Source organism: Bos javanicus, chromosome 6, assembly GCF_032452875.1.
Source record: "Bos javanicus breed banteng chromosome 6, ARS-OSU_banteng_1.0, whole genome shotgun sequence".
Lineage (NCBI taxonomy): Eukaryota > Metazoa > Chordata > Mammalia > Artiodactyla > Bovidae > Bos > Bos javanicus.
Genome location: NC_083873.1, coordinates 87,022,491 through 87,038,767, shown reverse-complemented (window position 1 = coordinate 87,038,767; position 16,277 = coordinate 87,022,491). Strand labels below are relative to the sequence as shown.

General features: G+C 38.7%; 1 protein-coding gene across 3 annotated transcripts in view; it reads right to left on the bottom strand.

Annotated features, from left to right (window-relative positions):
• SLC4A4 (solute carrier family 4 member 4) overlaps nucleotides 1-16,277 on the bottom strand; it is a 362,767-nt gene that overhangs the window by 62,573 nt on the left and 283,917 nt on the right. For all 3 annotated transcript variants that reach the window (XM_061420424.1, XM_061420421.1, XM_061420422.1), the window contains exon 14: nucleotides 13,439-13,710. In XM_061420424.1, the coding sequence (XP_061276408.1) occupies nucleotides 13,439-13,710 (272 nt within the window). The remainder of the gene's footprint in view (nucleotides 1-13,438; nucleotides 13,711-16,277) is intronic.

Here is a 16,277-nt window from a genome sequence, read left to right as displayed (position 1 = left end):
GAAGCTTTACTAATTAAGAATCATCTGATTCTGGAACTGTGGAATTCATAGGAGGCAGTATATCTCTACAAAATGTGTGCATACAAAAAAATACTAAATAGTGAATTATATATAATTTATTATAATGGGCATGTACATTTAATCTAATTTTAAATTATCTTTATATAGTTTGACATCATTTGTTGAATTAATAAGATGTCACTTGCATAACAACTTCTTGGGCTCCAAAATCACTGCAGATGGTGACTGCCGCTATGACATTAAAAGACACTTGCTTCTTGGAAGAAAAGCAATGACAAACCTAGACAGCATAATAGAAAGCAGAAACATTACTTTGCTGACAAAGGTCTGTCTGGTTAAAGCTATGGTTTTTCCAGTAGTCATGTATGGATGTGAGAGTTGGACCATAAAGAAAGCTGAGCACCAAAGAACTGATGTTTTTGAACTGTGGTGTTGGAAAAGACTCCTGAGGGTCTCTCAGACTGCAAGGAGATCAAACCAGTCAATTCTAAAGGAAATCAACCCTAAATATTCATTGGAAGGACTGGTGCTGAAGCTGAAACTCCAGTAGTTCAGCCACCTAATGCAAAGAACTGACTGATTGGAAAAGACCCTGTTGCTGGGCAAGATTGAAGGCAGGAGGAGAAGGCAACAACAGAGGATGAGATGGTTATATGGCATTACTGACTCATTGGACATGAGTTTGAGCAAGCTCTGGGAGTTGGTAATGGACAGGGAAAGCTGGTATGCTGCAGTCCATGGGGTTACAAAGAGTTGGACATGACTGAGTGACTGAACTGAACTGTAGAACCTAAATTATTTATTAAACCAACACTCCTCTTTGAAATATTTTATTGTTTTCTTTCAATTTATTAGTCCAAAATCAAAACACAGCATGTCAAAAGTATTCTATAAGATTTTTCTTTATCAGATAAGCCATTTTCCTACTACATGGAGCTTTATGTATTAGAAAAATATGGAAATATGAAAAAGCACATCAAGTTTTTGTTTTTGAGGATCACAAAGCTCATTCAATATCTAAACTGCTAATTACTGTTTGGTCCCAGATCATTCCCACCCCCAACCCAGGTCCCAACATCTGTAACTTGTCCTCTTAGTTTGGCATGTTTTAGGTCTCACTTATATAAACTTTTTAGAGGAAACAAACAGGTTTATTTGACTGCTGAAAGTTAGAACATAAGAGCCCTGAAGGAAGTATGCACTGTTTTTTCCCAGAATCTGCCCAGTCTGGCACTTAACTAACAGGAGCTCAAAAATATTTATTGATTATTCAACCTTAAAAAAACCAAATCCTGCCACTTTCAAAAACATGGATGAACCTGTAGGACATTATGTATGCTAAGTAGCATAAGTCAGACATGGAAAGATAAAACTGCATGATATCATTTATATGTGGAATCTTAAAAACAAAAAAAGAAGTCAAACCCATAGAAATAGAATAGAATGGTGTTTACTAGGACTTGGGGGTGAGAGAAATAGGGAGAGTTGGTAAAAGGGTACAAATATCCAGTGGTAAGAGAACTAAGGTCTGAGGATCTAATTATAAGATGATGACTATAGTTGATAATACTATACTATATAAATGAAATTTCCAAAGAGAGTGTAACTTAAGTGTTCTCACCAAATACATATAAATATGTGAAGTAATGGATATGTTAATTAACGTAATGGAAATCCCTTCACAATGTATATGCATGATGAGATTACGAGTTGTACACTTTAAGTGTGTATATTTTATGTATATATAATTTTGTCAGTTATACTTCAATAAGGGCTTCCTTGGTGGCGCTTGTGGTAAAGAATCTGCCCACCAATGAAGGAGACGCAAGAGACACAGGTTCGATCCCTGGGTTGGGAAGATCCCCTACAGTAAGAAATGGCAACCCACTCCACTATTCTTGCCTGAAAAATGTCATGGACAGAGGCGCCTGGTGGGCTACAGTCCATAGGATCACAAAAGAGTCAGACACGACTGAACACACACACACACATACTTCAATAAAACTGAAAAAATATTTGTTTACTAACAATAAAAGAAGCTAGGAATGGGGTCACATAGTGACTACAAATGAATGACAGCAGATAAAGGCAAAAGAATTGAAATATGGAAAACAAATAAAAGGGAATAAAATACTTAGCTTCAGTCCTAGTTTTTCTCACTCCACTCTGATCTTTGAAGGCTTTGGAATTGTTAAACTTTTAACTTCATTCTAGCTGCTGCCAGGCAGGGCTTCCCTACTTCATCACCTGCAGACTCAGCTTTCTCATTCTTAGCATTTCATTACAGGTCACAGAAAGAATCAAAATAGGATAGAGGATGCTTGGCCCAAAGAACGAAGATGTTAGCAAATTATTAGTATTAAAGCCTAGAAGTCTATTACTATTATGTTCTAAAAAGCTTCAAGCACACTTTCTTACATTATTCCATTTGTTTATTTTTTAAAACACAGAAGACACATGCGGCAGGTATACTTTTACACCTGTTTTACATTGCATGGGACTCTGAGGCAAGATATGCCAGGTTTCTTGCCCAGGATTACAGAGTCAACCAGAAGGAGAGCTGATGCCAAAACCTTGCTCACCCTTTTTTGCCCCCACCTTGCATTTCTATTTATCAGAATCAAAATGATTTATGTTGGCCACTGGATTCAAGGCGGGGAATTACAATTCACCTACTTTAGATGGCTCTCTCTACCGTAAACTGAAATGTCTGACCTGTCTGAGCATTTGAAGAAAAACAGCATCTGTGACCTCGAAGGCACTATTTAGCTTGGTATCTGTGAATCTGTCCTTTGTGAGTTAGATTCACAGATAGTGAATTAATGCAATTTTGTGAGCTTCCTGTCATAAGAGAGTGAAGGTTGTTTTGTAACATACTTTCTCCCTAAACTCAAGGAATGAGGAGGGAGGAGGATGATATTCGAAGCTCCTTTTTTTGTGTGAAATAAATGACAGATAATAAAGGCCATTGAGTTCCAATCTGAACTTTTAGTAACTGCTCTCCGGTTCTTGATATATGTCAATTTGATCATCTAAATAACTTTTGTATTTTTGGTTTTCCTCCGAGACAAGCTATGCACACTGGCTCCCCAAATCTCAAAAGATCAGTATCAAAATGATAATAAGAATAATATACTTTTCCTACTTATTACAATAAGTAGTTGCTTCAAAAGAAAGACTTCAAAATAAATATATAAGCAAGCACTTCTATAAATACATATTGGCAAAATATGGTTGAGCCCATAAATAAGATTAAAAGTAAATTTCTATAAGCTCACAGGCGAGAAAATGATCAATTCCAGTTGGGAACTTGGTCTACAAGAGCCCTTGATCACCACTTGGATCCAGACACATAAAATGCAAATATTTTGGCAACCAACTGCAGAATGATCTGTGCATACAGTATCCGTAATATCCTTAATTAGGATTCTGGAAAGGTGAAATGGAAAAGCCAAAACACTGTATTCTGTGTCTTCACTATTTGCTCAGCACCACGGCTTATGAAGCAAGAACACTTTGCCCTAGGAACCTGGCTAATTTAGAACGAGCCAGTTATCACTGGGACAGTCTGTGTCCCATACTTGGTTTCAGGTAATTTACACAGGTTGGTCATTTTACGTTCCTTGGACTTTCACATCTTGATCCTCTTTTCTGTGTATCAAATGCTAACTGATCCTCTGGAATGGAGAAAGGAACACAGACAGTAATAGACATTTAAAAATGTGTCTGTCACACGGATGACCAGCAGGTACATGAAAAGACGCTCGACATAGCTAATTATTAGAGAAAGGCAAATCAAAACTACAATGAGGTACCAACTCATACTGGTCAGAATGGCTGTTATTAAAAAATACTGGAGTGGGTTGCCATTTCCTACTCCAGGGGATCTTCCCAACCCAGGGATCAAACCTGCCTCTCTGGCATCTTCTGCATTGGCAGGAGGATTCTTTACCATTAGTGCTACCTGGGAAGTCACTCAAAAGTCTACAAATAATAAAGGCTGGAGAGGAAAACCTTCCTACATTGTTGGTGGGAATGTAAATTGGTACAGACACTATGGAAAACAATTTGGAGGTTCCTCAAATAACTAAAAATAGAGTTGGCATATGACTGTAGTCCCATTCCTGCGTCCATATCCAGTGAAAGTTGCTCAGTCGTGTCTGACTCCTTGCAACACCATAGTCTTTACAGTCCATGGAATTCTCCAGGCCAGAATACTGGAATGGGTAGCCTTTCCCTTCTCCAGGGGATCTTCCCAACCCAGGGATTGATTGAACCCAGGTCTCCCTCATTTAAAGGGATCCTTTACCAACTAAGCTCCCAGGGAAGCTGCGCTAACATATCCAAACAAAACTATAATTCAAAAAGATACATGTACCCCAATGTTGACTGCAGCATTATCTACAAGACATGGAAAAACCTAAATGTCCACTGATAGATGGATAAAGTAGATGTGGTACAATGGAATACTACTCAGCCATAAAAAGAATAAAATAATACCATTTGCTGCAATATGAATGAACCTAGAGATTATCACCCTAAGTGAAGGAAATCAGGAAGAAGAAAGCAAATACCATATGATACCACTTATATGTGGAGTCTAAAATATGACACAAATGAAATTACTTATAAAACAGAAACAAACACAGAATTAGAGAACACACTTGTGGTTACCAAGTGGGAGGGAGAGTGAAGGAGGGAAGGACTGGGAGTTTGGGGATAGTAGATATAAACTATTACATAGAGAACAGATAAGCAACAAGCTCCTCCTGCAAAGCAGAGGGAACTGTATTCAGTATTCTGTGATAAACCAAAATGGAATATGCAAAAGAATGTGTGTGTGTGTATACACACATATATATAACTGAATCACTTTGCTGTACAGTAGAAATTACCACACTATAAATCAACTATATATCAATAAAATGTGTTGCATTTGAAAGGCACTTAGTAAATGTTAGTCAAACCTGAATTTGTATCTTCAACCTAGCTTCTTAGGGGGGAACCGATTAACTTGCTCTGAATAAGAAAAAGTTTAACAATATTCTCCATGATAATGAAACTTTAATGCTATATTCCATTCTATTTAAGCAACATCTTAAGGCAACAGAGTAACTGGAAAATAAGTACAGAATAAAATTGAATAAATTTCTTGCCTGCATGGTCATGTCAGATTTATTTAAGGGTTCTTAAAAACTTGAGCACATGAGTGCCTCTTGATAACTCACATATTTATGGCTTAAGTGTCCAGATCAATAAAAGGGCAAATACAGATTTTCAAGGATGACAAAGTGAAGGAGGAAAACTTTGGGAGGAGTAACTTTTGGGAAATTTTGTGTCATTATCCCAGCCTGAAGTCTTAAAATCAACAGAAAGTTTTTATTCACTATTTCTTGTTATTATCCTTTGTTTTCCTGTGTTAACCGAGCCTCATGCTTGAGATTTTCAAGGTCAATGGACAAGTTTAAGTTATGACACTCTTTATTCCATGAACACTATTCACATACTCATTTATGATGTTGCCCTGGAGCTAAGCTACTATCTGGTATTAAGCTGGATATATTTAGCCACTACTTTCACAAAAACTTCTCTCCCATCCCCACCCATCTTTACATCTGCAATATACATAAGACACTATTCTGGGATACATTTTCCTAGTCTGGATTTTACACAAACCCAAAGCCAGAGAATTATCCAGGTCTGGTGATTATCCAAATTCATTGCTTCTCCTTTTCTGATTCTTGCAAGTGTTATACAGATGCTACTGAAATATAAGTTAGGTCAGTTAAAGGAAATTAAAATGATGGGTCTTTCAAATGTCCATGGTTATCTCAAAAGACCATGTTACCTTGAAAAACAAAATGTCAGCTGTGCTGGTAAAGTAGCATGGCAAACGCAAACCTAAGCAAGACTATACCAGAAGGCTCTGCCCTTCCTCTTCAACCCTCAGACTACAATTTAAATCTACTTTATCTAAAGAGGAAATAACATATAATAAAAGTCAAATTGCATAGAACATGATGCAGGTCATGGAAGATGAATTAGGATTACCTTTTATGTCCTCATTTTCTTTTAATGGGCTAACTGTGAAGCAATTACATGCATGTGCACATGCTCAGCTGCGTCAGACTCTTTGCCACCCCAAGGACTATATCCCTCCAGGCTCCTCTGTCCACGAGATTCTCCAGGCAGGAATACTGGAGTGGGCTGCCATTTCCTCCCCCAGGGGATCTTCCTGAATCGGGGATCAAACCCGCATCTCCTGTGTCTCCTGCATTTCCCTCACTGACTGTAATATGGGATCACAGGAGACAATGAGCCGGCAGTTCTTTTTTAACGGTTATGACACATAGGTGCATAGCATTTGCTAAGATAATAGAAAAATTATACACACAAAAAATAGTAAAAAAAATTCCACTGTAGAAAGAACTGTTTTAGAGCATTTGGAAACCTCCTCAAGCTGTAAATAAAACCAAAGTGTAGCAATGGAAGCCATGCTTACTACCATCACTTGGTCTGACAGTTTCCTGCCAGAGAAAAGACCACATTTTACTTAGAAATACTAGACAGTAATGCACTGGGTGCCTGCGAGAGGTTTTATTCCTCTTCATCATTCATCCATTATTAAGCATGTTCTCCCTGGAACAGTCAACAGTGAATCAATAAAATATATCCCTTCTGTTAAGAGTAAGGTATTGTGTCTGTCCTCTTGAGGCTATTTTTCTTGCCTATCTAATTTGCTTGTCATATTTAACAAGCCTTTTTTTCTCTCCAGATACAAAACCAACACCTGCTCAGAAAATTTATTTTGACCCTTTCCAAAACATTAACCATGCCCTTAGGTGTATAGTCAGTGCCACCCTTGACACATTAGGTAAATGAACACAGGTATTACAGTAGAAATGTATTTCTAAGGTCTAGGTCAAATGTATGTCTGACCTTATTCATTCTAAAGATAATTAACACTATCTTAAAAGTAAATTTTATAAAAAGCAATGCGCATGTGAGGGGGCATGTGTTCTACTTCATTGCAAATAGCACAATTCTTAAGCAATGAACTAGAGACTTAGTGAATTTTTGTTGATGGCAGAAGGGGAAGGGAAAAAAAGGCAGAAGAAAGAAGAAAAGGAGTGGGGAAAAAAGGGAGTCAAGTCTACTTCCTGGTCCCTATTTAAAGAATTCTAGCATTTATATTTTTGAATAGATAGTTTCTTCTTAAAGGAACTAAACATCTCATCTCTGGGGCTTGAAAGCCTTTTCCTACATGACTATGTATAGTGTACAACACTTCTGTAGTCTTGAGATTCAGGGGAATAATAGTAAATGATCTAACTATGATGCAATGAACTTCTTGACATTTTTTCTAACAATTTTGCTGCAATGTTTCATATTTATCTACAACAGTTCCTTGGTTTTTGTTTGTTTGTTGGTAAGCTTCCAGTGGAAGCCTAGTCAGAGTCTTTTTCTAGGAAATTTCAGGGGAAGTTAAATGCTTGCATCCCTTTAAAAGAATACAACTAAAAGATTTAACTGATGGGGCATCTTTTGTGGGATAATGGGAATGAGAAAAAGAACAAAATTTTACTCAGTGTCTATTATGAGCCAAATAATTTTACATATACTATTTCATTTACTCCTTATAGTCTCTAAGAGTAGGTACAATTACTAACCCAGCTCACAGGTTATCAAACAGATTAGGAAATTAGCTTGGTCCAAGATCACACTGCTAACTAGAGCTAAAATTCAAACTCAGTTTTCTTTACTCCAACACACTTCTGGTTTACACTTTATCACACTAACAATTTTCTAAATTGGGATTTTGGTGACAAATAAAATACCATGAGTTGTCTTTCAACTGGGTATGTTTCAGTTTTCACTTTGGCCTTAAAAAAAAAAATTTATTGAAGTAATAGCTGCTTTGCACTTCCCAAGTCGCGCTAGTGGCTAAGAACCCACCTGCTGGTTTAGGAGACATGAGATGTGGGTTTGATCCCTGGGTCAAGAAGATCCCCTGGAGGAGGGTACGGCGGTCGCCCACTCCAGGTTTCTTGCCTGAAGAATCCCATGGAGAGTGGAGTCTGGTGGGCTACAGTCCACGGGGTTCCAAAGAGTCAGACGTGCCTGAAGCAACTTGGCAGCAGTAGCATAGTTGCTTTACAATGTGCTGCTGGTTTCTATTGTACAGCACACTGAAACAACTATACATATACTGTAGCCCCTCTGTTTTGGATTTCCTTCCCATTTAGGTCACCACAGAGCACTGAGCAGAGTTCCCTGAGCTACAGGTTAGGGAACTAACTTATAGGTCCTCATTAGTTATCTATTTTATACATAGTATTAATCATGCATATGTGTCAATCCTAATCACCCAATTCATCCCACTTCGGGTTTTCTGAACCATCTTCTTCCTTACACACCTCTGCGATGTAACCATCAAGGCATAGTGGGAAATAGAACACCTATTACCTCTACATTAATTAATAACTATCATATTTCTAAGAAAAGTGAATGTAAGCACAAAAACGATGTGCTAAAACCCTGATGTGTCCCATGGCTAACTTCCCTTTTAGCAACTGAAGACTGGGGTTCCCTAGTCTTTCAATATGTGAGAAGCTGAGTATATGACTTGGGTTTACTGAGCAGCAGAGGGGTGCAGGAAGAAGGGAGGAAAAGGTGCCTTAAGAAATGGAAACTCAGGAAGTGATAAAGTTTTATGGAAGCAAGTGAGAACAAGAAAGATCAGGTAGGGAGGAGAAAGAGCTGTCTTCACAAAACATCAGAAAAAAAAAAATCCACAATGTTATTGTGGCCATGAAAATAGTGTTCTTAGTGATTAAATGACCCCGATTTCCTTTCCTGTAAAATCATTTCTCAGTTTGCAGGATCACGACTCCATCTGCGCAGTTGCTGGTTCATTGTTACAGACTGTACCAATGTTGAAAAACAAGTCATCCGCCAGTTTAAATATTATTGACTCATTGATTGAATTCTTTTACCAGGAGTGCATGTTGCGATGAAAGGCCAGTCTTTTGTTGTTTTTAGAACACTTACTCTAGCTGTACGTGCAACTGTATTATTCTCTCACTATTGGTTTTCAGTTTGTTGTCGAAGTACTAAATGTATTGTGGGTCTATGTAGTCTTCTATCAAAAAGTATTAAGGTTGTGAGAGAAATACACAATCATTAAACTTAAAAGTTTTGTAAAACATGAGATTGTCCTGGAAATGCATTTGCCTTTGTCCACACCAGAAACAGATCTCATCTCCGTGTGTGTGTGTGTGTGTGTGTGTGTGTTACTCAGTTGTGTCCAAATCCTTGCAATCCCATGAACTGTAGCCCGCCATACTCCTCTGTCCATGGGATTCTCCAGGAAAGAATACTAGAGTGCATTGCCATGCCCTTCTCCAGGGGATCATCCTGACCCAGGGATTGAACCCTGGTCTCCTGCATTAGCAGGCAGATTCTTGACTGTTTGAGCCACGGAGGAAGCCCATACTCCCTCACATTTATGTACGTATCTTCCATGAGTGCCACGTATCTGAATGAGTCTAAAACTAAGGGGTGCAAGCAACAGTCTTGTTGCAGAATGAGCCAACGGTGCCACAACATTTGCTTAGAAGGAAGATGATGAAGACTGGCTTGTTTGTCCTATCGTTCATACTTACAAACCCTAAATTTTTATAACAACACAATTATAATGGTTGTTAAATGGCTAACATGTAATTACTTATTAGAAACTGTCCTAAGTATTTTGTAATGCCTCATTTTTTTTCCTTCAAAACAATTCTATAAGGTAGGGGGTATTATTAACCCCATTTTACACATGAGGAAGGTGAGGTAAAGTTACCTTGGAGAAAGGAACTTGTCCAAAGTCATATATGGGGCCTTAGCCAAGCAGGACTTGAACACAAGATTTTCTGACTTCAAAATCCTGCTACCCTGCTTTACTGGTACCCCATAGAGGTAGCAGGAATTGTCAGAATCCTTTCAAGACAAAAACTAGCTATTTAAGACAGGCTTGTTACACAACCGAGGGGAAGCACGTCAAAGGAAGAATTATCACCACTTCAGCCAGCACTTGCTATACATGGATAAAATCGGTTCAAGCCTCAATAGCAGTGTCTCAAGAAAACAGAGATCCTTCCCGAAAGGAAAATTACATGTAAAATCTTTGTTGTATTTTTTGCAGTGAAAATGCATTCAGATATGTCTTCCTGGTTCCAAATGACTTACTCCACCAGCATCCAATTAAAACAATACATGCAAGTTTTTCCATTAGCTTCAGGTCAGTGTGGGGCTGATACCACGGATATCTTTGTGGCAGGTGTGCTGACAAAGCCCTCATCTGGCTTTATGAACACTTCAAACCTCAAAACAGCTGGTAGTATTTTCTTTCCTCCAGAAATTAACATAGAATTACTCAGAATGCCTAAAAAAGCCAGTATATAGACTTTTCCACAAGTAAAGAGACATATAAATGCATAGAAATAAATAAGTAAAAAGGAAAGTCCAAAATCCCACTATTAAATATGTCTATAATTCAGTATTTTTCACATGCGTAGTTTAGACTTCCGAAGAAGGCAATGGCACCCCACTCCAGTACTCTTGCCTGGAAAATCCCACGGACCAAGGAGCCTGGTGGGCTGCAGTCCATGGGGTCGAGAAGAGTCGGACATGACTGAGCGACTTCACTTTCCCTTTTCACTTTCATGCATTGGAGAAGGCAATGGCAACCCACTCTAGTGTTCTTGCTGGAGAATCCCAGGGATGGGGGAGCCTGGTGGGCTCCCGTCAATGGGGTCACATAGAGTCGGACATGACTGAAGCAACTTAGCAGCAGCAGCAGTTTAGACTTCACCTCAAAGTCTAGGCTGTATGATTAAAAGAGGTCTTATCACCTCCTCTCCTAGGAAGAGCTCTAAGACTTGTGTAATGGTAATACATGCCTTCTGGGTTTCTCTGGGGAGCATACTTAATTGATTCTAATCATATCTATCATGTACTGTTTACTCTTTCCAAGCACTTTTTAAGTTCTGAAGTACTTCTAAACAGTGTACATCTTAACGGTAATAGGCCTTTATATCTATAGCATTCATCTTGCCTCAGTCTTTAAATTTCCACGTTTTACTTGTTTCTCCTTGCTTTTAAGCATAGGGTTTATTTTAATGTGAATTGACTTTCCTTAAAAAGAGAAAAAGAAACCATAAGTGCAAAGCCCAACAAGGCCCCATCTCCTCACCAGTGTCACGGATCAACCCATTTGTAGAGAGATGCTGCTCTTTTTCATCTCTCAAGACGCATATAGGTCTTGTAAGACTTCTCCACCAAAATGGTAGAGAACAATGCAGATACATCACCAAAATATCTGAGAGTCACAGGACACAGCCTGCACAGGCACTGAAACTCTTTATAGGATCTTGTTGAGTTTTTAAAAATTCATAAGCATTATTCATTCTAGTCTATAATATAACCATGTTTGTTTTATTGTGACTAGTAAGTGGTTTTTCCTTAGAATCTATAGATAAAAGTGGCTATTACATGAATGTGTCCAACTTTTAATGGGCTTCCCTGATGGCTGAGTGGTTAAGAATCTGCCTGCAATGCAGGAGACCTGGTTTTGATCCATGGGTTGGGAAGATCCCCTGGAGAAGGGAATAGCAACCCCCTCCAGTACTCTGGCCTGGAGAATTCCATGGACAGAGGAGCCTGGTGGGCTATACAGTCCATAGGGTCGCAAAGAGTCACAACTGAGCAACTAACACTTCGAATCTGACTTGCCCTACTTAAGCCCAAGTGTACAAAACCCTCAAAACACTGCTGTGCTTCTGGTGCTAAGGATCTTAGTCAAAAAAGCATGGATCATGCACTAATTTTTATTTTAAGCGAATGTAGCTAATGTTACAACCAGGGACCACTAGGACTATTAGCATTCATTGTCTGACACAAATGCTTACTCCTCATTCTACTGTGCTGTGCTTAGTCACTCAGTCGTTTTTCACTCTGCAACCCCATAGACTGTAGCCCACCAGGCTCCTCTGTCCATGGGGATTCTCTAGGCCAGAATACTGGAGTGGGTTGCCACGCCCTCCTCCAGGGGATCTTCCCAACCCAGGGATCGAACCCAGGTCTCCTGCATTGCTGGCAGATTCTTTACCATCTGAGCCACCAGGAAAGCCTCATTTGACTAAAGCAGATGTTAAAGCAACTTTACCTGAAGTGACGCTTTTTCCCCAAATGCCTTCCATATTATAAAATATGATGAATTTTATAATTCCAACGAAAAAATTCCAAGAAAAGATTCAAAGAAAAATAATTCCAAGAAAAAATTCCAAAGACCAAATTTAGCACTTTTTTTGTGATGAAGTTCTTATGCTGACTCAGGTTTAGCAAGATGGATATTTAAGTGCTAGGTTTTATAGAATCATATTCTTTACTAAGAAGTTACTTTTACATCTTTCCGAACTCTAGAATATAAATCTTCTCCAAGGCCATAATATTCTTCTTTTATTTCTACTTTCCCTTTCCTTTTGTATTTACATTGTCTAACACAGATGACGGAGAAGGCAATGACACCCCACTCCAGTACTCTTGCCTGGAAAATCCCATGGACGGAGGAGCCTGGTGGGCTGCTGTCTATGTGGTCGCACAGAGTCGGACATGACTGAGCGACTTCACTTTCACTTTTCACTTTCATGTATTGGAGAAGGAAATGGCAACCCACTCCAGTGTTCTTGCCTGGAGAATCCCAGGGACGGGGGAGCCTGGTGGGCTGCTGTCCATTGGGTCGCACAGAGTCAGATACGACTGAAGTGACTTAGCAGCAGCAGCAGCAGCAACACAGATGAACTAACTATAAAGCTCTATTTTATCACTAGGTGATTCTAGTCTGAATTTTTTTTTTAATTTCTTGCTTCAAATTATATAAAGTGAATTCATATTTGTTTATTCTGTAAGTTTAAAATAATCTACTTAGAATTTACTTAAGAGGAGATTCCTAGTAAAATAAGGAACAGAAGTTCAGAGGACTAGGTTAGTCTGGTCCTTATTTCTGTCATAGAGATACAAAGAAGATCCAGAATAATATACACAAAACTATTTCTCACCTATCAGAGACGATCAAGAATAAGGTACACAAAATTTCCTTGCAAATTCTGTCACTTGAGTTAGTTTCAAAGTATTGAGCTAATGTGAATGTACGTTCACATTCCAGAGCTCCTGGTTATACCTCCTGGTTGAATCACATGGCTAAGACACCTCAGGCAAAGAGACTATAAATTCAGCTGCATGGTTTCTCAGAGGAAATAAAATAAAACCCATTTTTGAGGATCATAATACCAGGTTGAAAGTTTGCATGCATGGAGCCTCCAGCTTCTTCCAAATAAAAGGTAAGCATAAACACTAAGCATAATGTTCTGACCTGGGTCGGGCGGCATACACACACAGGAAAATTGAGTATTGTAGCCCACTTTGAAGTTGGAGTTGATGGGGTAGTAATCAGCTAGCTTGATCATCTTCTTGAAAGCATCGTAGATAAAAATGAAGCTAATCAGAGAAGAAAAGCCCTCTTCAGTGAAGCGAGTGAAGTACTGAACCAGAAAGCTGGCATCGGTGGCTACTAAAATGAGACACAGAAAGGCCGACCAGAGGCCGATCCAAAGGCGAAACTCCAAATAGTCAAAATTATGGTCCCTGGAAAGAAGAAAAAAGGTATTTAGACTCCTCCTCCATGGAACATAAACTGCAACACAAAACTACCAAACTGCAGAGTGACTGTTAAAAATATAAGATCACTTATAGCTACTAGATAGAAAGATCATTCTTAATTTTATCCAGGAAGTATTACCTTTAGGATTTGGCCTAATGGCACTAGGCTAAAAAATAATTTCAGGTGTTTGAGAAAAGCACAACGAAGGAATCGTACCATTTGAATGTAATTGACTCATTAATTTTCTTCTTGTATTGATTCTTTTATCATAGAGTGTCCTTTATCACTCTTTATGGTCTTTGTTTTAAAGTCTATTTTGTCTGATATGAATACTGTGACCCCCACTTTCTTGTCATTTATGCCTGCATGAAATATCTTTCTCTATCCCCTCACTCAATCTTCTCATTCAAAATGATGATCCCTATGTAGAAAAACAGTTTGAAAGCGTAACACTGGTACCTAGCATATGTTCAATAAATGTTTTGGGAGCCTTCTGGTTAAGGAAGACACTAAGAAAGTATTCTGTCTTCCTCAAGTCATCAAAGTCTACTGAGAAAGACAAACTGATAAACAATCACACCGCAAAATACTAAGTGATACCTAAAGTTCCCACAGAGTGTCACAGAAGTGGGACTAATTTGGGCTCGGCGAGGTGGTGGGGATAGATAATCTTGCAGAAAAAACTAAAAGTATTTAAGGAAAAGCAAGAACTTTTGAGATAGACCAGGGAGGGTCAGGTCAGGAAGACGAAAAACAGTGCTCAAGGAGACATGTGGCATGAACTCCATGCAATGCCCCTTGTGAACTGAGTGTCACCAACACAGGGAGATGGGATCAAATGAATTTGAGTCAGCTGTACTGAGGTGGACGAACCTAGAGCCTCTTATACAGAGTAAAGTAAATCAGAAAGAGAAAAAAAATATCACATATTAATGGATATATTGGGAATCTAGAAAAATAGTACCAATGAACCAATTTGCAGGGAAGGAATAGAGATGCAGAAGTAGAGAATGGATTTATGGACACAGCTGGGGAAGAAGAGGGTAGGACAAATTGAGAAAGTAATATTGACATATATATACTATCAGGTATAAAATAGATAACTAATTGGAAGCTGCTATATACACAAGGAACCCAGCCTGGTGCTCTGTGATGACCTAGAGGAGTGGGATGGGAGCAGGGAGGGAGCTCGAGAGGGAGAGGACATATATATATATATATAATATATATAAATAATTATGACTGATTCCCACTGTTGTACAGCAGAAAACAACACAACACTGTAAAGCAACTGTCTTCCAATTAAAAAGTAAAAATAAACAAGTGATTCAATATTTAAAAAAAGAATACGATGCCTCCATTTAAGTAGGCCATTTTTCAATACCCTTTACACTTCTTACAAGTGAATTAGTTCAAGATTCATATTTTGGAAAACATGGGTCAAATGTTGGTATTTTACCATTTCACACTCATTATTTTACAATTATGTGGACAGTGCATTAAAATAGTTGTTTTTATCATCATTTGCAATGAAAAAACATATTGGTAATCACATTTCTTGTATGAGAAAAAATAAATCAAGGATCATGCATGCTTAAAGCTCTATGGCTTTCCCTTTATACAGTGAGTTTCTGATAACTGACAGACACATATTTTAATGCTTCCCCAAAGACATCCTGTCAACATGTCCATTACCAACAGCCTAGTCTAGGCCACCAAGAAGCCTTTCCCTGATTCTTGTAAGAACCTCCTTACTAATATCGATGCTTGCCCTGCTCAAAGCTGTTTTCCACATCACAGCCAAAATAACCTTTTCAAATGTAAATCAAATGTCCTAGTTTAAAGTCTTTTGGTGGCTTTGCACTGCTCTTAGAATAAAAATTCAAATTCTCTTCCTAACACAATGTCTGGTGCATAAAAGGGTTTCAATAAAGCTATACCTGCAGGCTACAACTTGAAAGTTGTAATGTCAGAAAGTTACTGAACTGGTTTATGAGCTATCACAGGTACCCAAGTGATGACCAACCAAAACTTCTACTGAATATTAGAATTAAAAGTTGCTTGATTTCATATGTCAACTGGACTAGGCCATGAGGTACTCAGGTATTGGGTCATACATTATTCTGGGTGTTTAAGGGTGGTTTGGGTAAGGTTAACATTTAAATCGATAGACCTGAGTAAAGCAGGCTGCCTTCCATAATGAGAGTGTGCTGCATCCAGTCAGTTCTTCAACTGAAAAGAACAAAAAGGCCAGCTTCCCTCAAGCAAGAGAGGACTGTCCAGCAGACAGCCTGCCTTTGGACTTGATCGATAACATAGGCACTACCTAGTTCTCCAGCAGAAGGCCTTGGATCTGGAACCTAAGTTCTCCTGGGTCTTCAGGTTGCTAGGCCACCTTGCAGGTTTTGCACTTGCCAGCCTCTAGAACTGTGTGAGCCAATTAGTTATGATAAATCTCTTATAGATGAATATACACATCGTATTGGTTCTGTTTCTCTGGAGAATCCTGATTAATCACCAAGTGGTCATATGTGCCTCACTTTATGGATGA